General features: G+C 60.3%; 1 protein-coding gene across 1 annotated transcript in view; it reads left to right on the top strand.

The window, feature by feature from the left end:
- The window catches only part of KIAA1755 (KIAA1755 ortholog), a 37,689-nt gene extending 11,360 nt beyond the window's left edge, over positions 1-26,329 (top strand). Inside the window, exons 3-14 of the mRNA XM_055139674.1 lie at positions 2,828-4,070; positions 4,395-4,592; positions 6,536-6,659; positions 8,756-8,849; positions 9,549-9,641; positions 11,138-11,254; positions 12,851-12,949; positions 13,677-13,825; positions 17,044-17,182; positions 19,160-19,282; positions 19,742-19,963; positions 24,444-26,329. Of these exons, the coding sequence (XP_054995649.1) occupies positions 2,828-4,070; positions 4,395-4,592; positions 6,536-6,659; positions 8,756-8,849; positions 9,549-9,641; positions 11,138-11,254; positions 12,851-12,949; positions 13,677-13,825; positions 17,044-17,182; positions 19,160-19,282; positions 19,742-19,963; positions 24,444-25,088 (3,246 nt within the window). The 3' untranslated portion in view covers positions 25,089-26,329. The remainder of the gene's footprint in view (positions 1-2,827; positions 4,071-4,394; positions 4,593-6,535; positions 6,660-8,755; positions 8,850-9,548; positions 9,642-11,137; positions 11,255-12,850; positions 12,950-13,676; positions 13,826-17,043; positions 17,183-19,159; positions 19,283-19,741; positions 19,964-24,443) is intronic.
- Positions 26,330-27,163: the final 834 nt, after the last annotated feature.

Genomic DNA, 27,163 nt, shown 5'->3' with positions numbered 1-27,163 from the left:
TCTTTCTTTCTTTCTTTCTTTCTTTTCTTTCTTTCTTTCTTTCTTTCTTTCTTTCTTTCTTCCTTCCTTTCTTCTTTCTTTTCCTCTCTTTATTCCTTCTTTCTCTCTCTTGTTTCTTCCTCTTCTTCCTCCCTTACTTCCTTCCTCTTTGTTTCTTTCTTCCTCCTTCTTTCTCTCCTCTCCCCTCTTTGTTTCTTTCTTTCTCTCTTTCTCATCCTTCCTTCTTCCTCATCCTTCTTTCTTTCTTTCCTTTCTTTCTTTCTTTCTTTCTTCTTCTTTCTTTCTTTCTTCTTTCTTTCTTTCTTTCTTCTCTCTCTCTCTCTCTCTCTCTCTCTCTTTCTTTCTTCTTCTTCTTTCTTTCCTTTCTTCTTCTTTCTTTCTTTCTTTCTTTCTTTCTTTCTTTCCTTTCTTTCTTCCTGTGTCTTCCTTTCTTTGGCAGGGAGTGGGGTGGCACACTCAGCCATGCTTGAGATACCCTGCAGGGCCGGGGACCCGAGCATGAGCCATGAACCTTCTCCCAGGCCTGGCATTATTTCTTGCACATCCGTCCCCATCCTTCTCTGGACAGCGATCCTACTGCCCACTTCCTGTAGCTGGCCGTGAAAACACATCTATGCTGCTTCCTTCCCCATTTCTTTGGTGAACAAGGCTCATGAGCTTTCAGTTTCTTAATTTTTATTCTGTGACATCGGCCACTTAAATGTTAAGTTGTACGGGACCAGAGAAATAGCTACAGTGAGGAAGGCGCTGGCTCTGACCTGGCCAACGGGGCTTAATCCCTGGAACCGCCAGGAATAATCCTGGGCACAGAGTGAGCCCTGAGCAAGAGGGCCCAACTCCACCGTAAAAATTCAGATTTTACATTTAAATAGCATGACAGGTGAATTTGTGTCGCCTGGTATGGAGGGATTAGCGACTGGCCCCGGGCCTGCAGCCCTGGTTCTAACCCAGCCTCCAGCACTGTGAGCTGGCAGGATTCTCGGCCCTTTTCCAAGCTTCCATTTCTTCCGTAAAGTCGGAACCCGGACCCCCTTCCTACCGCGCAGGCGGGGTTCTGTGGCCGGCCCCTCAGCCTGGCCTGCAGGGGGCGCTCGGTGCTAGCTGCTCTTCCCCTCCCAGCAACTTCCTCTCAGGAATAAGAACGGGGGCTGAAAAGACAGCACCACGGGTAAGGCAAAGCAAAGGAGGATCCTGGCATCCCATACGGTCCCCTGAGCACTGCCAGGAGTGGGCACTCTCACACTCGAGTGCAGAGCCAGGAGTAACCCCTGAGCATCACCAGGTGTGGCCTAGCCCCCACCCCAACCCCCCAAAAAAGGTAAAAAGGGAAGGAAGGAGGGAGAGAGAGAGGCAGACAGAGACAGAGACAGAGACGGAGCATGTCAGCGTCTGCACAGCCTCTCAGCGCCAGGGTCTGGCGGCAGCCAGGAAGCCCAGGGGCCACTGGGGACAGGCACAGAGACTCCCAGGGGGAAGGTCCAGCCACAGATCCTCCTTTTGCCCTTTATCTGCTGTGCGGCTGCTTCCGAGCCTCAGTTTCTTCCCCTGGCAAGTGAGGATCAGCCCTCCTTCACTTCCTCCCCTGGGGGGCAGATGAGAGGACCCTTCCTCTCGCTCAGTTTCTTCCCCTGGCAAGTGAGGATCAGCCCTCCTTCACTTCCTCCCCTGGGGGGCAGATGAGAGGACCCTTCCTCTCGCCTCCACGACACAGTGCCCGCTGACCGTGGTCCTCCTGAGTCTCTGCAGGCAGGTGATGAGTTGCACCCTCACACCTGAGCTCCCTCCTCCCAGGCCCGCTGAGCCGCAGCATAGCTGGTGTACCAGCCCGAAGGTACGCCATGTTCATGGCCAGGCCTCAAAATCCCAGGAAACGCCTGTGAGCTCCCTGTAGCACTTGCGGGGGTCCTGTGGGCACATCCAAGTTCTTAAGGGCTGTCCAGGCGCTATTCGCCGCTGGAGCTGTTACCCCCACCATCACCACGAGGTGTCACTGTTGAGCATCCGCCCTGAGGGTCTCAGTGAGGGGCGTGGCTGCAGGTTCGGGGGAGGTGGGACAGCTTCAAAGTCATCCCTTTCAAGCTAGTGGCAGAGTCGAATTCCCCACATTGGGCTTCATTTCCGCTCCCTCATGAACTCTCCGCTCAAGGATTCAAGCACGTTACCCACGTAGAAAACGACCTTTTTAGTTTTCAATTGGCAATTGCAGCCTCTTTTCGAAGGGCAAATGTCAACTGGCGAGGGAATCAGAATGTATTCAATCTACCGCTTCCACGCGAGGCTTTGTGTTGGTATTTGTTTCTTTACACGTAGATAAAATATCTCACCTCCTCCTCACACCTACCCAGTCATGCCAAGACAGATGATTGTTCCTAATTGGGACATCAAGGTGCAAAGCGGTTTCATGGCGCTAAAGCAGCAGCGTGGATCTCGGCATTTGTGCCTTCTGCACTCGGAAGTGGAGCACGGGGCTTGAACTGGGTTGAGGTGGGTGGGAGAAGAAGAAGGCCAGAGGCGGTCCGGGACCCCCGTCACGGGAAGCTGAGCCACACCTGCACACCACACCACCCTGCTTGTGCCCGTCGGCTGGCAAGTCCTTCCTAGGTCAGGGCGAGACAGAGGCAGAGAAGGCATCTGGGGGTGGTCAGGGGCCCTGTCTCAGGTCTGCATCCGGGACCCCCAGAGCCGGGGCCTTAGATGAAGCGCCCTAGACCCCTCATCCCCTACCTGTTCGAGAGTCCCCGGGGAGAGGGAGGTAGGCAGAGCCTCTGGCGTGCTGCCAGCAGGGGCCTTTGGGCCGACCCCTGACGCGCCCCCCGGCCCTCCGCAGGCCCCCTACGCCCACCGCGTCTTCCTGCACGAGGGCTGGCCTCTGTGTCTGCACGGCGCCGTGGTGGTGCACCTGGCCCCCCTCAGCCCCCTCCTGCTGCGCGAGGGCGACTTCTTCCTCCAGGCCGAGCCCCGGGAGGAGCAGTCCGTCTGCCTCGCCGTCAAGTGCCTCTCAGCCGACCTCCGCACGGTGGACACCAGGCCCGTTCCCGAGTGCTCCTACTCGGAGCTGTTCACGCAGGCGTGGCTGGGGGCCCTCAACAGCGCCTCTGAGGGTCGCCGGCTCCGCAGCTGCCTGGTGGCGTCTGCACACGGGGTCGCCCGGATGCCCTGGACCAAGATTACCAGCCCAGAGTTCGTGGACCACAGCCCCCCCGTGGAGAATGTCCCCTCCTCCCCGGCCTGGGCTTCCCTTCAACTCGAGGCGCTGGACCTGAGCAACCCCCGAGAGCTGCTCGAGGCCCGGACCCCCAACCGCCAGGGCCTTCAGACCCCGGGCAACAGCGGGACGTGGGGGATCAAGTACCCCCGACTCATCAAGGTGGAGCAAAGCCGGCCTGGGCAGGGGGCCCTGACGGTGGACTGTGCGGCCAGCCAGGACTTAGAGGGTGACTACGTGGGCCTTCTGGAACTTTCCCCAGGGAGCAGCCGGGCGTCCCCCCAGAGGGAGGTGGGAACCTCCAGTGGGCACCCCCAGGCTGCCCCGGGAGAGCTGAGGGGAACGGAGGGGGTCTCTCTCCCTCGGAGGGTGCTTCCGCCCGCGGGGGCTGGCGGGGCCCCTCCGCTGGACAAGTGCGTCAGTGGCCAGCCAGGCAGTTTGGAGCAGAAGCCCCCTGCTTGGGGCTTGCCAGGAAAGCTGGACCCGGAAGGCCCCGCGGGGGGCCCAGAGACCCAGGCCCACCTCAGCGGCCCTGAGAGCCCCTCGCCTTGGGCCTCGGACTCCAGCTGCGAACCAGCTGCCGTCAGGACGCAGGGACCCAAGCAAACGTCCTCTCCCCTGTGCCCGGCCAGGCCCCCCGCTGCTCCAGCCACTGCGGCCAGAGTGACAGGCCGCAGCCCCCCAGCCCACGGCCGGCTGCCCGGGCCCGCCCCCTCCTCGCCCGCACCCCCCTCGCCTGGGCACAGATTCTCCTTGTTGAGAGGACAGAGGCCGGCCCCCGAGGGCCCGGGGGAAGCTCCGCCCTGCAGAGTCCTGTGTCCCGGGTCCGAGCCCGAGCCCAGCGGAGACAAGCAGCAGGGGAAAGGTAGGGGCGCGGCGAGGTGAGAGGCGGGACTGGGATTGAGGCTCTGTCGAGGGAGCAGGGCAGGGGGGCGGCCAAGTCGGGGTTCGAAGTCTCACTGTGTGCCCCGCTAAGACCATCCAGCCACAGGGTGACCACGAGTGAGGACTCTACGGGTTTCTGGTCACCCTCCATACCACAGGGCTCACGGCTAGGGCCGTCTGGGGCTTCAAGGACAGCAGATGTGTCGCGTCCTGGCGGGCTCTTCTTAGTCAGAGGCGAGAGTGAGCCTCCCCGCGGGCACCGGCCTTCTCTGACACCCTTCTCTTTGTCACTGCACTTGCCCAGCTGGAACAACTCAGACACAGACATCTGGCCCAGATGCTGACTCAGGCCCACCACTCTGGGAAAAAGCTGGTTTGCCAGAAGCTTCTGCAGGCCCTCTGGGAAGAGCCCCTGCTCTGGACCTGCAACCACCAGGGCCCGAGCTTGGCATTGCGGCTCTGAGCGCGGAGATCCTGAGCTCACGGATAGCATGCCTGCCAGGTGCGCGGGGTGGCAGGGTGCCTGCCAGGTGCGCGGGGTGGCAGGTGCCTGCCAGGGGCGAGGGACAGCGGGCATGCCTGACAGGGGTGAGGGACAGCGGGCTTGCCTGTTAGGGGTGAGGGACAGCGGGCATGCCTGACAGGGGCGAGGGACAGCGGGCATGCCTGACAGGGGCGAGGGACAGCGGGCTTGCCTGTTAGGGGCGAGGGACAGCGGGCTTGCCTGTTAGGGGCGAGGGACAGCGGGCTTGCCTGTTAGGGGCGAGGGACAGCGGGCTTGCCTGTTAGGGGCGAGGGACAGCGGGCTTGCCTGTTAGGGGCGAGGGACAGCGGGCTTGCCTGTTAGGGGTGAGGGACAGCGGAAGGTCTGGGCGTCACCGCGTCCCCCGCTCAGGTGATCCAGGTGGACCCACCGGGGCTCGTCCCACCTTGAGAGCAGACTGTGGAGGCGGGTGTAGGGTCTTGCTGGGAGCCCCCTCTCCCCCATCTGCATCCTCCCCCAGAGAGCGGGCGCAGGAACGTCACACAGCATCTGCCCTCCAGGGACCCCAATGGCCGTGGGATGCCCAGGCCGTGGACAAGCATCTCCCTCCTGGCAGACCTACGCTGGCCTTTGCACTTTTCAATCAACTCACTGTTTAGACTTTCTGCGACCAAAAAAAAAAGAAAGCCAGACATACAGAAAATTGGGGACTAGAGGATAATGAACATTCACTTGCCCCTTCAGTGGGCTTAATAAATCTGAACATTTTGACTTGCTTTATCTTTTTGTTGCCTTTTTATCTTTTTTATTGCCCCCAGTACTTTATGTATGTATGTATGTATTTATTTGTTATAATTTTTTTTTCTTTTTGGGTCACACCCAGCAATGCACAGGGGTTACTCCTGGCTCGTGCACTCAGGAATTACTCCTGGCAGTGCTTGGCAGACCCTATGGGATGCTGGGAATCGAACCCAGGTCGGCCGCGTGCAAGGCAAACGCCCTCCCCACTGTGTTATGGCTCCAGCCCCCGCCCCAGTACTGTAAAGCAAGCGAGAGTCTCCGCTCTTTCCCCCTGCAGGCTGCGTCTCGGGACTCTGTGACACCCAGCAGAGCCGGGCATGGCTCCTCCTCCTCTTCCCTCCCCACTTGTGTCCAGGATTCTCCAACGGCCCCTCTCCCCGTGCACTTTTCCCCTCCAGAACTCACAGACTGCAGGTCCCACGGGTGCCAGGTCCCTGCGACACGCACACACAGGAGGCATTCCCAAGGCCATGGGCGCGTGTATCCTGTCTTCAAGGCCGAGTCACGTGCTGCTATCATTTCGTCTCTTAAACGATTCTCCCCGTTTTCACACACCCTGCGAAGGGGAGAGTGTCGCAGCTGGTGACCGGCCTGGAAGGGCGGGTCCAGCGGCTCCGAGGGCTCCTCGGCTGGAACAGGGCTGTTTCTACACGGGCAGGACCCCAGGTTCCAGGCTGTCCCTCGCTGTGTCCTGGGCCTGGGGCTCTGGCCCAGTGGGAGAGACACATCAGGACCCCAGGGGAAGCTTCTGGGCATAGGAGACACCTTTGCCCTCGGTGGCTCTGTCCTGAGCCTAGCCGTGCTCACCGGGATGCCCTCGCTAACTCGGGACATCTGAGAGGCTGGCTGCATGCTCCCCTCTGCCCAGTTACAGCCAGAGGGAACTAAAGCTCCCTGTAGGGACCCCAGACCTCATTTTAGGAGCTTTGGCCCAAGGGTTCCCTGACCAGAAGAAGCTCAGAAGCCTTTTTCTGTCCCAGACCACTTTTCTGAGGAAGGAGCTTTTGAGCAGGGTCTTGAAGGATGAGTAGGAGTTCGTTGTTCACGGCGTGTGAGAAAGGGCACTGCAGATGGAGGGATCATTGTGGGCAGAGGCTCAGAGGTCTCGCTGCCGGGTCCTTGAGGGCCCCACTAAAGCTGCTGGTGTCTCTCTCCTCCAGGTGGCCGGGACCGGCAGGGACGGCCCCTGCTGCTCATCTCTGCCATGGCCGGTGCCTGGGATGCACCATGGTGCACCGTGTCCGAGGTCGCCAAGCTGCTCTCCTACCTCTGCACTGTGCCCAGGTAAGAGCCAGGGCTGCCGGTCCCAGAGTCTCAGAGTCTGGCACGGGCCTCTGTGTGGGGAGATCTCGTGCCTGGTGCAGCGCTGGCTGCGGGGGGGATGTGGGATGGACTTAGTCTGGCCCTGGGAGTCTGCCGGGTGCAGGGGGAAGAGGGCGGCGGGCAGGACTGAACGGGGGGTGAGCACTGCTCCCAAGTAAACAGAGTGAAACTCTGTTCACTGTCGGTGAGGGGCTCTCAAACTGGAGCAGAAACTTCTGGAAGGATCTTCAAATAGCCGCAACCCTCAGGACCGGGAATGTACCTTTCTAACATGTTTCCTGATGACACAGACAGAGACCGCCTATTTGTAGATGGGGGGGGGGGGGGGACAATGCTGGCAGGGCCTTGGGACAATCAGGGAAGGCTTCCCTGAGGAGGTGACCGTGTGGTCATTGATCTGGAGTCTGAATGACACATATTTATTGAACAAAGAAAGGGCAAATGAGAAAAATGGACGAACAAGTCAGAGTGAAAGGAAGAATGAGGGAGCGATGGCTGATTTTGGATGATCTCAAACCACAAGCCACCCCTCTGCCCACCCATCCTTACCCCCACCCCCAACACACACACACACACACACAAACACAAACACACACACACACTCACACACGCAGAATTTGGATTTCATGTTTGGATTTCGCCTTCCCTGTCTCTCACCCCAGCCGGGGTGGGGCCCGGGGCTGGAGACCCCAAGCCAGCCAAGACGCCCGGCGGCTGGGCGTCAGGACGGAAGATCCAGAGACCCTCGGGAACTGCCTCCAGGTGCTCCCCCAGGGAACATCACCACCACCTGCTGGCCCCTGGGATTCACCCTCCCTGTGCGTGGTGAAGTGGCTTTCCTGGCCCCGCTGCTCTGTGCTGACAGGGGCCCAGCGTGGCAGAGTCCGAAGCTCCCTGATTTGCTGTGCAACCTTCAAGCAGTCTCTGGGGGTCAGCGAGTGGGCTCTGAGCACTGAGCACGGTCACCAGGGTCAGTGTCCACTGAGGACTGCTCTTCCCACTCCTGCTCTGAGCCTGCCCCGCCTGACAGTGGCCCTGGCCTGGCTTCTCCCTGGGCCACTCTGGGGGCGGGGATGCCCCTGACTCCCAGCCCTGCCCTCCGGGCTGCGGCAGAAGCGGGCGACGAAGCAAAGCACAGGTGTGGGGCGTGGTGCAGAGACCCAGTCACATCCCAGGGCTGGTTCTCATCGTCCCCACATCCCTGCTCTGTGCTGCCTCAGTTTCCCCTCAGAGGCTATAACGGTGGCGGATCTTTACATCCCGCTTATTCGGCACCATCCCCAAGTGCTTGATGACAAATAAATGCCTCAGTCCTCACTGCCGCCCTATGGTAACCAAGTCCAATTGAGAATGTCAGGCGTGATAAGAAACTTGATCATTCTCTGTCGCAGCTCTAAGTCTTGCCCTAAAAACTTTGTAAGAGAAGGGGCTGGAGCGATAGCACAGCGGGTAGGGTGTTTGCCTTGCACGCGGCCGACCCGGGTTCGATTCCCAGCATCCTATATGGTCCCCTGAGCACCGCCAGGGGTAGTTCCTGAGTGCAGAGCCAGGAGTGACCCTGGTGCATCGCCGGGTGTGATCCAAAAAGCAAAAAAAAAAAAAAAAACTTTGTAAGAGAAAGGCTGTCTTTCCTCGCTGACGAGCCCTCGGCTGATTGGCTGGACATATAGTCCCCGGATCCCTCTCTAAGCCAATGAGAAAACGGACTCATTGAGCATGCAGGGACATGCAGAGACTCAGAGTCAGGAACACAATGGGAGTTTCGCCTACACAGAAGGGGAGGGGGGACTCACCACAGCAAGCTGGACAGTGAACGTTAGATGAGGATGATTGGGGTGTAAGAGAGGATGGTGTGAATTACTGTGGGAGCACTGGTCAGAGGGCTCCGCCTGGAGAAGAATCCTGGAGGGCTTCCTGGAGGGGAGAGCATTGGCATCTGGTCCTTCAGGAACCTGGGCGCATCACCTGCAGCCACGTTCCTCACTGTCCACGCGGTCCCTGGCCCTGCTGACCCACGCCCTGGCCAATAAGATGGTGAATTCTGTTTGCACCCTTAGACTGCAAGACAAAACCACAGAGCTGGTGTTGGTGATGGATGCCAGGGAACAGCCTCCCCCAGCTGGCCTCGTCAGTGCCCTGCAGGCCACCCAGGTGAGTGGGCGGTGGGCAGACTCGGGAGTCACCAGGCCCCTTCTGAGACCCCCAGGGCCTGCAGCCAGACTCCAGACAGCAAAGCCCGGTTTGGGAGTGTAAGTGTAGTTCAACCCCAGCCTGGCTCGGCTCAAGGGTTCAAATACTGTGGCAGGGACCAGAATCCTATCTCCATTTCTGGTCCTGTCCTGGAGGTGTCCCTCTCGGCCCCTCCACTCCCTCTGGGTGGCAATCCCGTGCCCAACCCTGGGCGCTCCACCTTTACACACCTGTCCTTGCAGTCTGCTGGGAAGGTGAGCATCCTTAGCCCCCATTGGCTGAGGTGCCCATCCATCAACCATTGGGGGGTGGGGCTGATAGCTGATTGGCTCCGACACTCCCCGACTGTTCCCGGGGCACCTGCAGCTGGCAATGGGGCCGGGTTGCAGTTCCTTAGTAGCTCCCGGAAGTCGTACCCGTGCTCAGCTCACTGGCATCCTCCTCGCTTTAGAAATGGGGAAACTGAGGCCCAGAGGGAGCGGGCAACCAGGAAATTTGCTTAAACCTACTCAAACGTTGCCCAGCAGAGCAGAGGCGGCAGAGGCCCGCTCCCGTGCCCCTCCATTTGCCCACATCTTGGGGTGCTGCCCGGGGGGGGAGGGGGGCTGCAGGAGGAGGGGGCTTGGTCAGCTGAGCGGCTCTGACGCTTCTCTCTGGCAGGCGGGGCTCCCGGCCTCCATCCGGGCTGCGTCCTTGCTCTTCCTGGGGGAGAAAGAGGCCGCGCTGCCGCTGCAGAGGTTACCTGGCCTGCAGGTGAGGGCCAGGTGGGGATCCAGGGGGTGGGGAAAATGCCAGGAGCCCCCAGCTCTGACCCAGCCCTGCGCCCTCCCCGCTGGCATTGCACGTGGGTCCCAGAATTCTTTTTCTCTGGCAACGCCAGCTAACGGTGGGCACCAGCGCGTGCTTGAAAGCCACACTACTGGAAAAACTTCTTCTGCCCCCCCCCCCCGAGTTTTTTATTCTTGCTGGGGAAACTGAAACTCCAGAACTCACTGCAAGCCAGACGAAGAGGGTCCTTGTCCCCCGGGACGGCCCTGCCCTTCCTCCATGTCTTGCCCTAGTTCTGCCAGCCTCTCCCACTCTCTGATTCGTAGGGAAAGGCCCCTCGGCATCCTTTAATGCAGCCGTGTACCTCATCCCGGGCTTGGGCACCTGCCCTGCCTGGCTCCGAAGCGATTAAAGAGGTCTCTGGCTTCATGGGCTGAGAGAGAGATAGCACAGCGGGTAGGTATTTGCCCCACACGTGCCAACCTGGGTTCATCAGCCCCTGAGCACCACCGGATGTGGCACAAAAACAAACAAGCAAACAAAAAAAAAAAAACCAACGGTTTCCAGGTCTCACCCGGTTAGTAAACAGCACAGGGTGAGCAGGAGAATTTTGGATATTGTCTTGTTTTGTGTTTCGGGCTACACCCGGGAGTGCTCAGGGCATGCTCATGACTGTGCTCAGGGATCACTCCTGGTGGTGCTCGGAGGAGCCATATGGGATGCTGAGGATTGGTCACCTGCCTGCAAGGCCAGTGCCCTCCCCACAGTACTAGAGCTTGGGTCCAGCAGCACAGAGTAAGCAGGAGAATTTGGGGTGGGGGTGTTTGTGCTTATCAGGCCCAGGACTGTCGGGGAGCTGTGGAGGCAGGTGGGCACGGGGCCCCGGGCTCTGCTGCCGCTGTCCCGGGAATCCCACCGAGTCCCAACAAACAGGTCCCAGCCACCACAGAATCTACCCGAACCCCGGCTGCAGGCTTCACTGTCTGCCGAAAGTCCCCGGGGAGCAAAGCTTCCACCCCGCCCCGACTTAGGGGACACTGTTGGGGTCGGGGGACTGTTCTCATCTGCCCCAAGAAGACAGCACCTTGGGTCCTTGGCTGGGGAGAGGAATCAGGGGAAGCCAGAGAATCGTCCCAGGATTTCAGAGCGCTTCTACGGTGTGGCCGACTCCCGTGACCCTGAGTGGCCTCTGGTGAGCCTGGGAGAGCCCAGCGGAGAGGGCGCCAGGGCTGAGCTGAATGAATGATGCCTGCCCCGGGCCCAGGCCAGGGAGGGGGAGTCGAGGAGGTGAGAGCTTCTCCCTACCCAGGGCTGGGTCTGGATTTTAACTCTTCCATTTCCAGAGAGAAAGTGAGTCCTGAAGGCCCATGTCCCTGAGGGCAGTGGCTGGTGCTGGGGCCGGGTCCGAGAGGGGACATCTCAAACACCTGGGCCAGCCCCTGGTCCATCCTGGTGCCCCTGACCCTCCTCTCTGCCTGCAGGTGGAGGTGCTGACGTCGCTGAAGGCCCTCAGCCGCCACGTGGACCCCAGCCAGCTGCCCCCAGCCCTGGATGGCCCCTTCCCCTACTGCCACAGCGAGTGGGTGCGATTTTTCCAGGTGACTATGGCCACGCCTCCCTCCCAGCTGTTCCCCTTGCCCCGCCCCCTCTGTCACCGACCAACCTAGTCGGGTTTAAAAGCCCCCATTCAGGGACCAGCCAGGTGGTCCGAGGGACACAGGTGTGCCTTGTCTGCGTGAGGCCTTGAGCTCATCCTTCGCACCCTCCTCCCCCACTAGACACTCTGGGGGTGCGGGCCACAGCAGCAATGATCACTAACAAAATTATATTATAACAAAACAATATTACATAGATTATTTATATTATTAGAATATAAATACATATATTTATTTAATATAAATTAAGACATATGTTCTTTATATAAAACAAAGTATAATAAAGTATAATAAACTGTATTTTATGTATATAAAGTATTATGTATATACTTTGGATACTTTTTTAAAGTATTCTTTTTAAAAATATTAACCCACTTGGGGGCTGGAGCGCTAGCACAATGGGTAGGGTGTTTGCCTTGCACGCAGCCAACCCAGGTTCGATTCCCAGCATCCCATATGGTCCCCTGAGCACCACCAGGGGTAATTCCTGAGTGCAGAGCCAGGAGTAACCCCTGTGCATGGCCAGGTGTGACCCAAAAAACAACAAAAAAAATTTACGCACTTTTGGGTGGAGGTTGATCCCAAACAATGCTAGGGGCTCTGGGGATCTCAGTGTGCTTGGCCCGTGGGACCCTCAGTTTGTGCTCAGACCTGCAGATGCAATGCTACAGGCCAAAGGCTCTGGGGGCATCAGGTCACCGGGCACCGCTTAGGGGAACACCCGTATCTAATGAGGGTGCAGAGGGGAGTGAGAAAGAGCTCAGGCGGTGCGGCAGACTGCAGGGAGAGAGGGGGCTGGGAGTCCAATGCTGTGTGACCTTAGGTAAGTCACTTACCTTCCCTGAGCCCTTTTCCTCATCTACAACATGAGGAGGTAGCAATGCTGTCTTCTCACGGGGTCCTTGAGGGGTCGACTGAGTACCTGCAGAGTGGCTGGCACAAGCTGAGCACTTGTTCACTTGAAGGGAAAATAAACACCGAGGGCCCCTGGAGCTGGTGTTAGAGGCACTTGTGTTCCCTGGGGCAGGTCGGAGAGTAAGAAAGTGCTCCTTCCCGTGGGGCTGGGGCGATAGCACAGCGGGTAGGGCGTTTGCCTTGGACGCGGCTGACCCAGGTTCAATTCCCAGCATCCCATAGGGTCCTCTGAGCACCGCCAGGAGTAATTCCTGAGTAATTCCAGGAGTGACCCCTGTGCATCGCCGGGTGTGACCCAAAAAGGGGGAAAAAAAGTGCTCCTTCCCCCAGGGACCTCCAGCCCTTCTCCTGCCAGCCTGGGAGGGGGCGTTTCATGCCCACTCTAGTGCATGAGGATGCCCAGGACCAGGGCACTTGCCCCTCACCCTGGAGATTCCCAGCCGTCCCCCGGGGACTCCCTGGAAACCTCAGCCTCGGCCCGAGGAGCCGAGTGAGTCCGGTGCAGGCTGGCGGTGACGCTGTGTTCCAGGCGATTCGGACGCAGCCGAGGGCCAAGAGCATCACTGCTGGCCTCCGCTGCCACCCTGGCCAGGCTGACCCCCCTCTCTGGCCTTCACCCTGCAGAAGCTGGACCCCTTCCTCGCCGACCTCCGCCAGGCCTCCTCCCTGCTGCAGGCTTCCATCGAGGCCTTTGAGAAGGGCGACCCCCCTGGAGGGGTGCAGGTGAGCCAGGCTCGTGGGGTGAGGGGAGCCCAGGGCTGGGGAGGTTATCCGGCTCATGTTTCTGGGGCCCCTCGGTAGTCCCACCCCGGAGACCCAGTCTGGACTAGCCCACTTTAGCTCTGCCCCTCTGGGGCTCACTGGGCAGAGGTAAAAATCCAGACATAGGAATGATGAAGACGACTGAGGTCCTGTGGTTGCCCTGGAGAGAAGAAGGAGAGTGGCCTCTCAAAAGAGGTGTCATTTACCTGGAGTTTTGAAGGCTGAAGGGCTGGCCCTACAGTAGGAGAGTCTGCATACAACCGGAATACGGCATGTGCAAAGGCCCTGGGGTGCCGTGGTGCTGGCTATATGCAGAGACAGCAAGGAGGCTGGCGGGGGCCAGAGTGTGGGAGGCAGCAGAGAGAACTTTCTGGATCTAGCAGGAGTTGTGGGTTCAGGATTTGATTCTAAGGGGGCAGCGGAGCTGTGGGAGAGCTTGAAGCAGAGTAGGGCAGTGGCGGAGGGGCAGAGGGCGAATCAGGGGTGGGCACCCGAGGCCCTGGTGGGAGCAGGAGCAGCCAGAGCGCTGCGGGCAGCCCCGCTGAGGGGCCGGCGGGAGGAGGCCCAGCTAGGGGAGGGGGAGCAGAGATGAACTGAGGGAGTCTCCGGAGGGCCTGGGGGGTCAGACCAGAGAGGGCGCAGGGCTCGTGACCGTGGGGGTCGGCGTCAGCTCCCCCTGCCCTCGCAGGAGGCCTCCTGGCGCCTCAGCCAGTCCAAGGAGCGCATGGCGGCGGTGCTGAGGGACCCGGGCCTGCACGGCCTGCAGCGGGAAGGCGGGGCCACGCTGGCCAGGCTGCAGCAGGAGGCCGGCAGGCTGCCCCTCCACCCCGACGTCAGGTACGGCTCGTCCCAGGCTGGAGCTCGCGGGAGGGAGACCCAGGGCCGAGTCCTGGGCCGAGGCATCCCTGTCCCTCCTCTGCCATGGCCGCCTAACCTGTGGGCAGGCGCAAATGACCCCCAGCCCAGTGGACCACGCTTTGTCGTGGGCGTGGCGGCCTAGGGCGAGGTGGGGGACCCCAGTTCTCCCACCTGACTGCTGGGTAACGAGGCTCCCTCAGCCCGACCGTGAGGGTCAGGCCCACCGGATGCTCACCCCTGTACTACTCTGTCCACTCCCGCTGACCGGGAGGACTCAGGGACCTCAGGGCCATGGGGTAAATAAGAGAGTTCCTGCAACGCACCTGTCACCGTTCTTTATAAACTAGGAAGAGGGCCGGAGGGAGAGCAGAGCGCTGAGCCACTCGAGGGCACCCGGCACCGACACGTGGCCCCCAAACAAAACAAAACGTGACCCTTATTCTGTTCTGACAGCCATTTCTCCTGGTCCTCTGCCCTTAGCCGCAGCTGCTGTGTGTGTGTGTGTGTGTGTGTGTGTGTGTGTGTGTGTGTGTGTGTGTGGTGCTGGGGGGGCAAACCCAGGCCCTCATACCTGTGAAACATGAGTCTCACCACTGAGCCACGTTCCTGGTCCCCCTCTTCCTTTTATTTATTGTTTTTTTGCTTTTTGGGTCGCACCCGGCGATGCACAAGGGTTACTCCTGGCTCTGCACTCAGTAATCACTCCTGCCAGTGCTGGGGGACCGTCTGGGATGCTGGGAATCAAACCCGGGTTGGCCTCGTGCAAGGCAAATGCCCTACCTGCTGTGCTATTGCTCCAGGCCCTCTTCTATTTTTTTTTTTTAAGCCAAAGTACGTTAACATGCCACCTGTGAGTTTCAGGTCTATCGCCCATGATCCCATAACCATGTAGCGAAATGGTCACAGTCTGGCCCTCCAGGTCCAAGCCTGCGTACAGGGACTTTTCTCCTGCAGCGAGAGCAGAGAGCTCCCAAGGTTGACTCCCTCGCCTTCCTGCCGGCCGGAGCCCCCTGAGCCACGGCGGCAGCCCGCGCCCTCTTAGTTCTCTTCTGGGCACCCAGGGCACTGACCCAGGGCCTCTTGCTGGAGACGCCTCTGCTGGGTCATTGAGGTTTGTCCCACTCCTGTCTTACTTATTTCACACCTGGCCATTGGTGCCTCGGGTACCCCCCCACCCCCCCAGCCCACCCAGCCACTGTCTTGATCTGTGAACTGCCTCTTTGGCTTTGCTGTTTTCGATCCCACGTGGCCATGAGATCACAGGGCATTTGTCTTTCTCTGGCTCGCTGATTTCACGTGATACCATGCCTTGGAGCCCCGTCCACCCCCGGAGGGGCCCTTCTGAGACGAATATCCCACAGTGGACAGTGGCAGGTGGCTTCCCCACGGGGCCGAGTGTTCTAAGAACCGTCGCCTCTGCTGCTGCTTACACTCTCGTGTGACCTTCACAGAGGTCAAGGACGCACGGGGTGGCCGAGCTCCCACCTGCCCAGGCTCTGGCTGACACCCTGGCGTGAGGCGCCACTGTGTCCAGTCTGCTCAAAGTGGACACTCGGTGGTTTCCAGAGCGTGGCCCTGGTGGAGAACGCTGCCGTGAGCGAGGGCTGACGGATGACAGCTCTGTGAGTTAGCCTCCCCCTCCCCCTTGGAGAAACACCCAGGCGCGGACTAGCCGGGCTGCAGCCCCTCTGGGGGGATCCTCTGACAGTTTGACATTTGGGAGGCCAAATACCGGATCATTCCGTGTTGTCCGTGAGAGCAAACACAATTGCTGGGCTTGCTGAGGCTTTTGAGAACAATTTGTTTATTTAACCAACACCTCGCTCGCTTGATCTGCACACGGCAGAGTGTGTGTGTGTGGGGCGGGGGCGAGGGGGGCAATGGCTCATTTCATTCGCTTAATTCCGGCCCCTGAGTGTTACCGGGGAAGTGCAGGGGGTGGGCGCAGGGGGTGGGCTCAGGCCCGGAATGGGGACACCAGGGTCACGCAGCACGGATGCAGTGGGGCCAGGGCCGCAATCCCGGGCAGCAGCCCAGAATCTTGAAAGCATCACCCTCGGGCCCTCTGCAGTCAGCTGCCCACCCAGAGTGGGCCCTGGGTTTGGGTGCCCTCCCCGCCTCGCCTGCTGGGTGGTCTAATCGCCCAGCCCCTAGAGTCCGTCCTTGTCCCCGCCAGACCGGCCGCTGCCGGAAGATCCAGCAGGGGGCGCTGTGGCCCCACACCAGCCGCCTCCGTGTCCCGCAGCGCTGGCCGCGTGTGCACCCTTTCCTTGCGCCGGGCGGGAAGGGGAGTTTCCATCCTGTTCACCTCCCCGGGACCCTCACCTCTGCCCTGCGAGGGCAGGGGCCCAGGGGAAGCGGCGGTCAGCTGGGGCAGTCGCGTGCTCTCCGGGTGCTTTCCTTTCCCCAAGCCCCCAGGGCCCAGCAGGGTGGGGTCGCGCTGGTGGGGTGCTGGATCCTGCCTCCCCCGCCACCTCCGGTGCCACCAGGTGGGGAATTCCAGACACATGACTTGATTCATTGCTTGCTGACTGACCCTTAAAAAAAATGCAGGCTAAGTAGGGTGAGTCAGGGTCCGAGAGAGAGAGAGAGAGAGAGAGAGAGAGAGAGAGAGAGAGAGAGAGAGAGAGGTTCCCCTCTGTGCGATGGAGGCCGGGGTGGGCACGACGCGGCTGGGGGGAATGACAGGGCCAAGGCAGCTGTTGCTGCTGCTGCTGCTGCTGCGTCATTTCAAGTGACAACGAAGGCTGCTCTTGGCCCTGCGTGGTCCCCGTGGGTCTCTGGGAATGGGTGCAAAGCAAGCCCTGGGCGGGGACCCTGCACGCACAGCCGGACGCTGGTGGCCCGAAACGTCAAAGCGCCCGCACAGGTGCTGATGTGCAGCGGGGCTGAGAGCCGATGCTAGACCAGCTCCACTCCCAGTGCTCTGGGAGACGGGTCCGGCCAGTCCCAGTTTTCACAGATGAGAGCAGAGCCCCAGAGGGGCCCAGCAACCTACATAAGGCTCTGTTTCTAGAAGGCAGCAGGGCCTGGGTTCGAGCATCCCCGCCTCTGTCCACTCTGGCTCAGACCCTCCTAGGGAGTGGGAGGCTCCTTTGGACTCAGGGTTGCGGGGAGCCAGGGGTAGGCCCTGCAGGGCAGGACTCTCGGGGGTCAACGGGGCCCCTCGGACCCTCTCTCACCCACTGTGCCCCCAGGAGCCAGATGGCTGGAGCTGCCGCCCTGTATGAGCTTGTGGAGGAGCAGCTGCACGTCCTGGTCACTGTGTCCAACCAGGTCCTGAGGCGGCTGGAGCTCCGTGTGCGCCTGGGCTGCCTGCAGGCCGCCGTCCATCAGGTGAGGGGAGGGGCCCTGCACGGCTAGGGTAAGGACACCAGGCTGCACCGGGCATTCCTGGGACCCGGTGTGCGTGCATGTGCGTGTACACACACACACAAACACGCACAGACACACATATTAGCACACTCACACATACACACACGCACACAAGTGCACACATACATGCATAAGTGCACACTCTCACATACACATGCACATTCTTTATTTGTTTGTTTGCTTGCTTGCTTTTTGAGTCACACCCGGCGATGCTCAGGGGTTACTCCTGGCTCTGCACTCAGGAATCACCCCTGGCGGTGCTCGGGGGACCATATGGGATGCTGGGAATCGAACCCGGGTCGACTACGTGCAAGGCAAGCCCCTACCTGCTGTTCTATCGCTCCAGCTCCCACATGCACATTCTTAATGTGAGCCCACAGCCCTCTCCACACACATGCACATGCATGCATGCAGTACATACACATGCATGCATATGCATGCATACATATTCTTAGTGTACATCCATGTTCCCCTCCACACACACGCACACACATGCATACAATATATTCACACGCATGCACACACACATTTCTTAGTGTGCATTCATGCTCTCCATATATGCACACACAGGCATGCATGCAAACACACACATTCTTAATATGCACCTACGGCTTTCTTTGCAAATGTGTATGCACACACGCACACACACACACACATATTTTTTTTTTTTTTTTTGCTTTTTGGGTCACACCCCGTGATGCACAGGGGCTACTCCTGGCTCATGCACTCAAGAATCACTCCTGGTGGGGACCATATGGGATGCTGGGAATCGAACTCTGGTCAGCCAAGTGCAAGACAAAGACAAATGCCCTACCCACTGTGCTATTGCTCAAGCCCCCCCCCACACACACATGTTCTTCTGTTTTTTTTTTTTCTTTTTGGGTCACACCTGATGATGCAAGGGGTTACTCCTGGCTCATGCACTCAGGAATTCCTCCTGGCGATGCTTGGGGGACCATATGGAATGCTTGGAATGGAACCCGGGTGGGCCGTGTGCAAGGCAAACGCCCTACCCGCTGTGCTATCGCTCCAACCCCCCACACACATTCTTAATGTGCATCCATGGCCCCCTCCTTGGACAGAGGCCCAGGGCTGCGTTAAGTCCCAGAGACTGCAAGCAGGGACCGGAGCCTGGCACACATCGTGCCGTGACAGCCTGATCACTTCCTAGTAGTGCAGTTGCCGTGGGAGTGTGCCCCCCTTCCAGAGAGCAGGAAGTGGGGGCTCCGTGTGAGCCAGAGCCCAGCCCTGCCACCACCTGCTCTGACTGCCAGGGCCTGTGCGGGCCCCTCCCTTCCCTGTCCACCTTCCATCCCCACCCTGGCGGCCTGCAGGGCAGGCCCTCACCATCCAGTGACCGCTGCTTCCTCGTCTGTTCAGTGGGGGATTGACCCAGTGGGCGTTAAGGGGTCGGGTGGGTGAACTAGTTCTCAAGGACACCCCAGAGTAGGGGACCGTCACGTGGGGTTTAGAGCCACCTGGCTGAGATGGCTCATCCCACACTGAGTCCTCTTGTCCACCCGCCTTTGCCTCCGAATAAGCTGCTGCCCACCAGGGAAGCAGCTTTTCCAGTGGACACGGGGTGTCTGCAGCAGCGCCAACCCCGCTTGCTTGCCTGCAGGGGTGGAGCTCAGGCTTCTCGGCTGCCCCTTTAATGTCTGGGGGTGGGGGGACGAGGGGCAGCGCTGGGCTGCCGGAGGAACTTGTGTGCCCTCAGTTCATGGACACAGCCCCCTGGCTGGCCGGCCAGGGTCAGGACTCACACTCGGGGTGGCCTCTGCCTTTCGGATTCAGATTCGGTTCTTCAGAATCGGGCCCAGTTCAGGCCAGGCCACTGGGCACAGGCCCAGCCGGAACTCGGGGTGCTGGTCAAGGGATGTCCCTCCATCCCCCCACCCCCCGTGTCCCCCGTGTTCCAACTGGCCCTTTCTGCGGCAGGTTAGCCACTGGATGGAGCAGGAAGGAAGCCGGCGCCTGCAGGCGCTGAGCCCCGGGGACGGCAGCCTGGAGGCCGTGGAGCGAGCCCAGGCCGAGTTCGAGGACTTCTTCCTGCAGGCTGTGGTGCGTCCTGACCCGAAGCCACAGATGTGGTTTGGGTGGGGGGGGACCTTGCGGTGCCCAGTGTGGAACCCCGGTCTCCTGCATGCAAACCTCAAGCTCAGCTGGCCGGATCATTTCCTGGTGTCACTCCAGGAGGCCAGCCTGGAAACAGAGGCAGCAAATCGGCACCCTTGATGTGGGGGGCTCTTGTGGGGGGGCCAAGGAAGATCTGGCCTCCACTTTCAGACCCCAAGGAACCCCCAAGCCAGAGCAGGGATGACAGGAAGGGACAAGTGTGGGCCCCAAAGGAAGAGCCCCTGCCCCCCCCCCCACTTCAGGGTCAGGGACGCTTCCAGAAGGAGGTGGCCCCTGAGCCTGGTTCCCAAGCACAGAAGGGGAAACTGAGGCGCAGCAGCCAGCAGCAGTCTCCTCTGCTAAGGGGGGGTGCTGAGTGGACACTCCCCTTCTCTCCCTGCTCAGGCCCAGTACCGCCGAGGCCTGGAGCTGTCCAAGCAGGCGGCCCAGCTGGGCATGGCGGCCCAGGGGCCCGGGGAGGCAGGCGTGGCAGAGTTCCCGGAGCTGGCGGCCTTGGCCGAGACGCAGAGCAGCTTCCAGGCCAAGCTGACCCACTTCTACATGGCGGCCGAGCGGCGTCGCACGGACCTGGACACGCTGCTGAGTCTGCACCGTTTCTGCAAGAAGGTGAGGGCCCCCCCCCCCGGGCTCTCGACTCTGCCCATGCCTTCCAGCAGGAGAAGCCCCCCACCCCCAGCTCAGGTCCAGCTGCCCCTGGCCCCCGGCTTGTCCCCGAGGGGCAGGCAGCGTCCTGGTGCGCCCAGCAATAGCTCTCCGCAGACCTCCCCGAGCACGTGGTGCGGCCGCCCAGGACGCCGGAATCCAGACAGCATAGCCCGCCTCCACGGTCGGGCCGCGGGAGAGGCTCTGAGCCGCCCTGAGCCCTGACCCAGACAGAGCGGGGGACAGCGGATCAGAGCGGAACCGTCCCTCGCCACTGGGTCTCCGGCTCAGCCTTCTCTGTGCCTGTGCAGGGGGAACCTGGGGGAGGGGGAGCATTCGGCTGCGGCTGGGGGCTCTGAGGACCCCGAGTGAGGCCAGCAGGAGGCTTTACCTGTGTGGGTATTTGGGGCCGCAGGAGTGGGGGACCTGGGGGCGCCCCTCACCTGGCAACTATGTCTCTAGACAACTGCAGGTGGAAGCTGAGGTGGACCCAGCAAGGGCCTGGATTGCTCACGGCCACCTCACTAGAGGGATGACGGCCGGGCCTGAGCTCAGAAGTGTCCTAGCTCATGCCGATTCCAGTTTTCTAAGGGCTGGTGGGCACGGCAGCTGGTGCCCGAGGCCAGGTGGACACAGTGCTGGCGAGATGGCGAGCAGGAGGTCAGGGCAGGCTCGTCCCCTGACCACTGTGCACCCCCCTCCCAGGGCCTCCCACGCCTCACCCCTACTCTCATCCATAACTGCAGCACGGGAGGGGGGTCCCTCGGTCTCGTTCCCATTTCACAGGTGAGGAAACTGAGCCCCCACAAGCAAAATGACTCGCTCGGTCAAATCCATAAGCAGGACTTTTCTCAGGAGCCTGTCCCTCCCGGAGTCACAGCCGTGCCTCACGTGTTCCAGCGGGGGGCCAGAGCAGACCTCAGGGAGCAGGGACCCAGCTGGGACAAGAACCCACAGTGCTGGCCAGACCCTGCCCTCAGCTGACCCCTCCCTCACCACCAAGGACACAGTGTGGGGAGAGCCTGACCCCGGCTGCGTGGCCGTGGGCCTGCGCCAGCGCCCAGGACAGGGAACACAGCCTGCTCAGAGGGCAGCCCGGGGGACGCAGTCCCTCCTGTCCAGGGCGCCGGGCAGACAGGCCACCCTCTGTCTCCCAGGGACAGCCGCAGGGAAAACAGCTGTGGGCACCCGGGGGAGGCCTGACGCCAGCGGTCTCAGTGAGAGGGAAAGGCAGGGCTGGCCTGAGACGGGCCGGAGATCCTTCAGCTCTAGCCTTGGTCGGCTTCAGAAACAATCACGGCAGCAAGAACGGGGGACGGTGATGGCAGTGGTGACAAAGATGGTGGTGATGATGGTGGTGAAGATGATGGTAGTGACGGTGATGGCGGTGGTAATGGTGATAAAGATGGTGATGAAGATGGTGATGGTGGTGGTGATGGTGATGAAGATGGTGATGGTGGTGGTGATGGTGATGAAGATGGTGATGAAGGTGGTGATGGTGGTGGTGATGCTGATGAAAATGGTGATGAAGTGGTGATGATGGTAATGAAGATGGTGATGATGGTGGTGATGGCGATGGTGATGAAGATGGTGATGATGGTGATGATGGTGATGGTGATGAAGATGGTGGTGGTGATGGTGATGAAGATGGTGGTGGTGATGGTGATGAAGATGGTGATGACGATGATGATGATGATGTTGATGGCAATGATGTTGGTGATGAAGATGGTGATGATGGTGGTGATGGTGATGGTGATGACGATGATGATGATGGTGTTGATGGTGATGAAGACAGTGATGATGATGGTGATGAAGATGGTGATGACGATGGTGATGATGGTGGTGATGATGGTGTTGAAGACTGATGATGATGGTGATGAAGATGGTGATGAAGACGGTGGTGATGGTGGTGATAGGTATGTCTGCATAGCTCTCCCTGGACACCAGGCCCTGTGCCAGCGGTTGGCCTGTGGTCTTATAGCCACACCACCCCTATGAGGCAGGTACTTGGATCATCTCTGGGGTATAGGGGCTGGGGACCACACCCAGTAGTGCTGGGGGCTGCTCCAGGCTCTGTTCTGTGTTTGGAGGTTGCTCCTGGCATGCCCAGGAATAACCATCTTACACATAAGGACCAGCCGGAGTCGTGCCGTCTGGCAGTGGCTGAGCTGAGATTCTAACGCATCTTCTGGCTCCAGCTGCGGGCATGGGAGAGTGGACTCCGCTCCCAGGACTCCAGCCCCGCTTTGCTCACACGGAATCATTACTATGAGTTTTTATATTACCAGGTCGAGTTACAGACTGGGGGTATGGGAAGCGCCTCTCTCTCTCTCGCACCTCTGCCCACTCCCCCAAGCCCCAAGAGACCAGGCCATTCCCTTGTCCCTCGGCTTCCCCTGGGCTCTCAACCCCCGTGCCCTCCTCATCGAGGCCCTCTGACCCTGCATCTGTCTTATCTGTGTCTCTCCCTGCTGCTCCTTGTCCTCAGAATGATCCTGGTTGTTGCTGGCTTGTCCCTGTAGAGAGGTGCCCGAGGCTGTGACCAGATCTCACTACGTCTCGTCCTATTGTCCTGTCACTGCTGCTGGCCAGAGCCCAGAAGGAGCCAGCCACCCCCCGTGGTGACTGGCCAAGCGAGGGGCAGCAGGCTGGTGATGAAGGGGAGCCAGCTGGCCAGGAGGGGCCCGGCGAGCAGCAGACCTGACCTTGAGGCCCACTTTGACCCCGTGTTTCCCCCAGGCAGGCCCCATTTCCCCTGGGCCTGAATTTCTTGTTGAGGGGCTCGTCGAGCAGTGCTGATACTGGCCTAGCGGGGTGGGCAGCTCGGTGCTAGGGTCCGGAGGGGCAAGAGACCAACAGGACCATTCCCAGCAGTGCTCAGAGCACTCCAGGACCTCCAGTGATGAGTCTAGGGCACCCAGGGCCATGACCAGCAATATGGAATTGGAGGTGGGGTGTGCAGGGGTTGGGGGGAGGATGGAATGCCGGAAACTGAACTCGGGTCCTTGCAAATGCCTGACCCGGGACCAATCTCCACAGCCCTGAGCTCTCATCCACACATCAAGGTATGCAAGCTGGTATCAAATATGCAAGATGGTGCCCAGACAGACAGACAGAGCTGGGCTCATCCAGGAGCTGGAGCCCCAGACAGACAGACAGACAGATAGACAGGGCTGAGCTCATCCAGGAGCTGGAGCCCCAGACAGACAGACAGACAGACAGGGCTGCCCAGGGCTGGGCTCAGCCCCAGGAGGGCAAGGGCGAGGCGGCTTGGGCACTAAATAATTATAAGGCGCTTGTGCCGCTAACGGAGATTTATGGAGCCCTTTCCCAGCCATGAGCTCCGTGTGCCTCCGCGAATATGAAGCCATTTATCTAAAGACAAGTTCCCCTAATCCATGGAAAGATGGTTTCCTCGGAGCAAATGGTTCTCCAATCCCCGCAGCCTAACTGCTCGCTGTCGGCTTCTAAATTAATGGAGAGAAAGATTATGTTTTCCACGAGCTGCAGGCAACGGGTTGGCGCCTCGCCGCCAGCAGACATTTTATGAGCGAGGTGGGGGCAGCACGCTACCCCGCAGCTAGAGGCTGGGCCTCAGGGAGAGGGGCTGCGCCTATTGCCGGTGGAGCCAGCTGTGGCACGGCCAGCCCCAGCCCTGCAGGGTCACTGGCTCCCCGTGAGCAAGGGGAGAGGGGGCGGGGCTTCAAGGAAGGGGCGGGGTCTCGAGGAAGGGGCGGAGCCTCGAGGGACCGCGCCAGGATAGGAGGGCTAAGCAGCTAGAAGGGGGCAGAGCTCTGAGAGGACGGAGCCCTGAGGAAGGGCGGGGCTTCTAGGGGCAGAGCCACGGGGCGGAGCTGCAAGAAGGGCGGAGCTGTGAGGAGGGCGGAGCCTCTAGGAGGGGCGGAGCTTCTAGGGCAGACAGAGCCTTAGGAGGAGGGCGGAGCGTGAGGACAGGGCAGAGCCAAGGCCCAGCCCACCCGAGTCAGAACCCCAGTGCACCCAGGGCCAGTGATTTCTTGTATGAGCTGGTTTCCTTTTGTGTAAAATGGACCTCGGGTCCAGTTGAGGGTGATCGGAGACATAGAGCCTGGCAAACAGTCAGTGCCCAGTTAACACTCTTCAGACCCTCCTGCACTCTTTGCAACCCAGGAATTCTGTGTGCTGGGACCTTTCAGGATGGTCAGGGACCTTTGAAGAGGAGTTGAGCCCTAGGTCCATTAGAACGAGCTGGGTGAAGTTACCTGGTAGTGGGTGTGTGCCCCCAGGAGACAGGAAACCGTTGGCATCAGTAGAGGATGTGGTGAAGGCCAGAACTTCCCCCTCCCCCCAGCCCCCCACATCCCTTCTACAGTTATTTGCCCTTCAGGGCACTTTTCCAGCCCTGTCCCTGCTCACCCTGACCCTGTCCTCCCAGAGCCCACGCTCCTGTCTTCTTGCTCCCCAGATGGCCTGGTTCCACACAGACTGTCAGGACCTGACGACGCAGCTCGGGCTGGGCAGGGACCAGAGGGCCAGCCCCGGGGACCAGCGACGCCTCCACCGCTACCTGCAGCGCCTGGCGTCCGAGTTCCCCGCGGAGAAGCTGGCTGCCGTGGGACTGCAGGCGGCCTCGCTGAGCTGGGCCCACCTGGGCCAGGAGCTGTGGGCAGAGGCCCAGCGCACACACGCGGCCATCCGAACCCTCCTGGAGAAGGCTTCGGCCCACTGCCCCAGCCCCGCGGGGCCCCCCGCCCCCTCGGCTCGCCCTGAACTCAGAGGGCCGGTGGCCAGGACCCCGGGCCGGTGGGGCTTACCCCTCCAGGACAAGCTGGGCGTGCAGCGTTCCCCCAAAGCCTGTTGGCCTCCTCGGGGTCCCAGTGCGGGGCAGAGCAGAAATTTCCGGGCAGGCACTCCCCCCTGGGAAGCTGGCCAGTGGGCAGAGGCTGACGAGGCCCCTGAGCATGTCCTGGCCACCCTCCTCTCCTGGCTGCGGCCCCTCAGGCGGGGGCATGGCCCTCACCCCACCAGGGGCAGCTCCTTCTCCTCAGGCACAGACTCCCAGACGTCTCTGGAGGACTCACCCCAGACCAGTCCCCCCGCGTCCCTCTAAGGGGGACCCAAATCTTGGCACCAGCCCCAGGAGCCGGATGGGCTGTAACAGCCTGGCTGGACAGGAACGGGCCCGGGCCACCCCAGCAGGACCACGTACTCCCCCGACCCCAACTGCTCCTATGGCTGCTCAGGGGGAGAAATCTGGGCCCACCCTGGCCCCAGGAAACTGCGCCGGGGTGACGTGACTCAGAGCTGGGGAGAGTAATGGCGGTGGCAGGCTCTAGGAGCCGGGCCCTGCAGGGTCTCCGGGCAGGGGTTGCTGATGGCCGTGCCCAGCCCTCCAGGACTCTCTTACCTCTTTCAGAACCCCAGGTGGGCAGATTCTGGGGTCCCAGGGTCCGAGTCAGGAGTGAGGTATGTTTATGGATATAATCCCAGGAACTGCGGCGGGAAAGTCTGGGAAGGGATGAAGGGGTGTCATCTAGTGGGTTCATCTGCACCACCAAGGGGGTCCTTAGGGCAGGCAAGGGGTCTGGGGGGCTTGTGTGTTCCACTCTCCTGCCCTGTATTTCTCCTATAGCCACAGGCCAGCGGTTTCATATTGAGACCCGCAGGGGCTTGTCCTTGCATACCAGAGGACACTCCCCACCCCCATTTTTCAGCCTCCACGCCCCACCCTTCCTGAGGAACAGGCTTCAGTGGTGACCAGTGGCACAGGGTCCCACTGGAAATCCTGGGGGTACAGGGAAGGGGTGGGGCTACTGTCTGCCCCCTAGTGAGACTGGGAGGATGGGGAGGCCACTGCAGGACCAAGAGACATCACAGTGAAGAGGCTACTTGGCCTCAGTGGCCCCAGAGGTGCCCAATACCCTAGTACATGAGAGGGGGCTGCCCTGTCCGCCTCCACTGGGGAACCGGGGGCTTCCTGGGGCATACTAGCCCAGATAAGTCAAGTCAGTCCTGCAGCCAGTAACCAAAGATACAGCATTTCTCAGCTCAGAGAGATGGAGGATACTGTTGAAAGACACTTGGGGCACAGGTCCCAGCTGTACCCCCTCCCTGCCCCCCAAGCCAGCTCTTCTGTGTTCCGCTCTCCTGCCTTCCGTGCAGACAGGCCTGAGGCTGCAGGAGACGTTTGATCAGCCCATCTCCATCCGTGCCTGTCACCTCCGAGGGGGGCCAAAGGCTTGCCAAGTGCTGTTGCCATAGCAACAGCATCCAGCTGGGGGGACCACAGGCAGGGAGCCAGGGTACCCGGGGTGCTAGGATGGAAACTGACTTCTGAGAGACTCTAGCTGCTGCAAGGGCTGCAGGGGGACTGTGTGGGGGGAGGTGGGGAGGAGGGACAGGGATAGAGGGAAGGGCAAATGATTCCAGGATGCTTGGGAGGGACCCCCAAAGTCACCTTCTGTCTCCAAAGAGAACTGAACCCTAATATCTGGTCTACCCAGAAAACCCTAAGGGGAGAAATGAAGCATAATAATGAATAATAATATATAAAAAGAATGAAAACAAACATGAAGAGCTTTTATTCTGCACTTCTGGGGGCTCTGGCCCAACACTGAGCCCTTTAAACATTTTGCGGGGAGCTGTGTGTCTCATCCTAGGAAGCAAGGACTCCCCTGTCCCCACCCTCTTACTGAGGAGGACACGGAGGCTCTGCCAGTTTGGCGACACTGGGCAGCAAAGGTGACGCTGGTGACGCAGTGACTCTCGGCCACACCCAGGCCTCCCTTGGACAAGTCGGGCCGATGACAGTTTCTGCAGTTTCTGTCCCCTTGGCAATCCCATGCCACAGGGTCACTGCCTCATACCCAGGGGCCAGGGCTTGGGGATCCCTGTATACCAGTTGCCTGGAGCTCCTGAGTTAGAGCCCTGACTGCCAGATACTTAGTTCTGGACTGGACCGAGCATTTGCGGGTGCCAGGCTCCTCGGAGACACGGTGACCAGGGCCTGGCCTCTCTGAGCTCCGTTTCCTCGCCTGTGCCTGGCAAGGCCACTGGGAGAATCAGGACCCCGGGGGGGGGGGGGCCCTCTCCCTTCCGGTGTGTGAAGGCTTAGAGAGCCACTGCACAGAGGCAGGATGGAGACAGATACAGAGTCACTTCACAACTTACAAAGTCCCTATTGTC

This window comes from Sorex araneus, chromosome 5 (genome assembly GCF_027595985.1).
Source record: "Sorex araneus isolate mSorAra2 chromosome 5, mSorAra2.pri, whole genome shotgun sequence".
Taxonomy (NCBI): Eukaryota; Metazoa; Chordata; class Mammalia; order Eulipotyphla; family Soricidae; genus Sorex; species Sorex araneus.
Note: the sequence above shows the minus strand (reverse complement) of the source record. Positions and strands in the feature narration are given on the sequence as shown.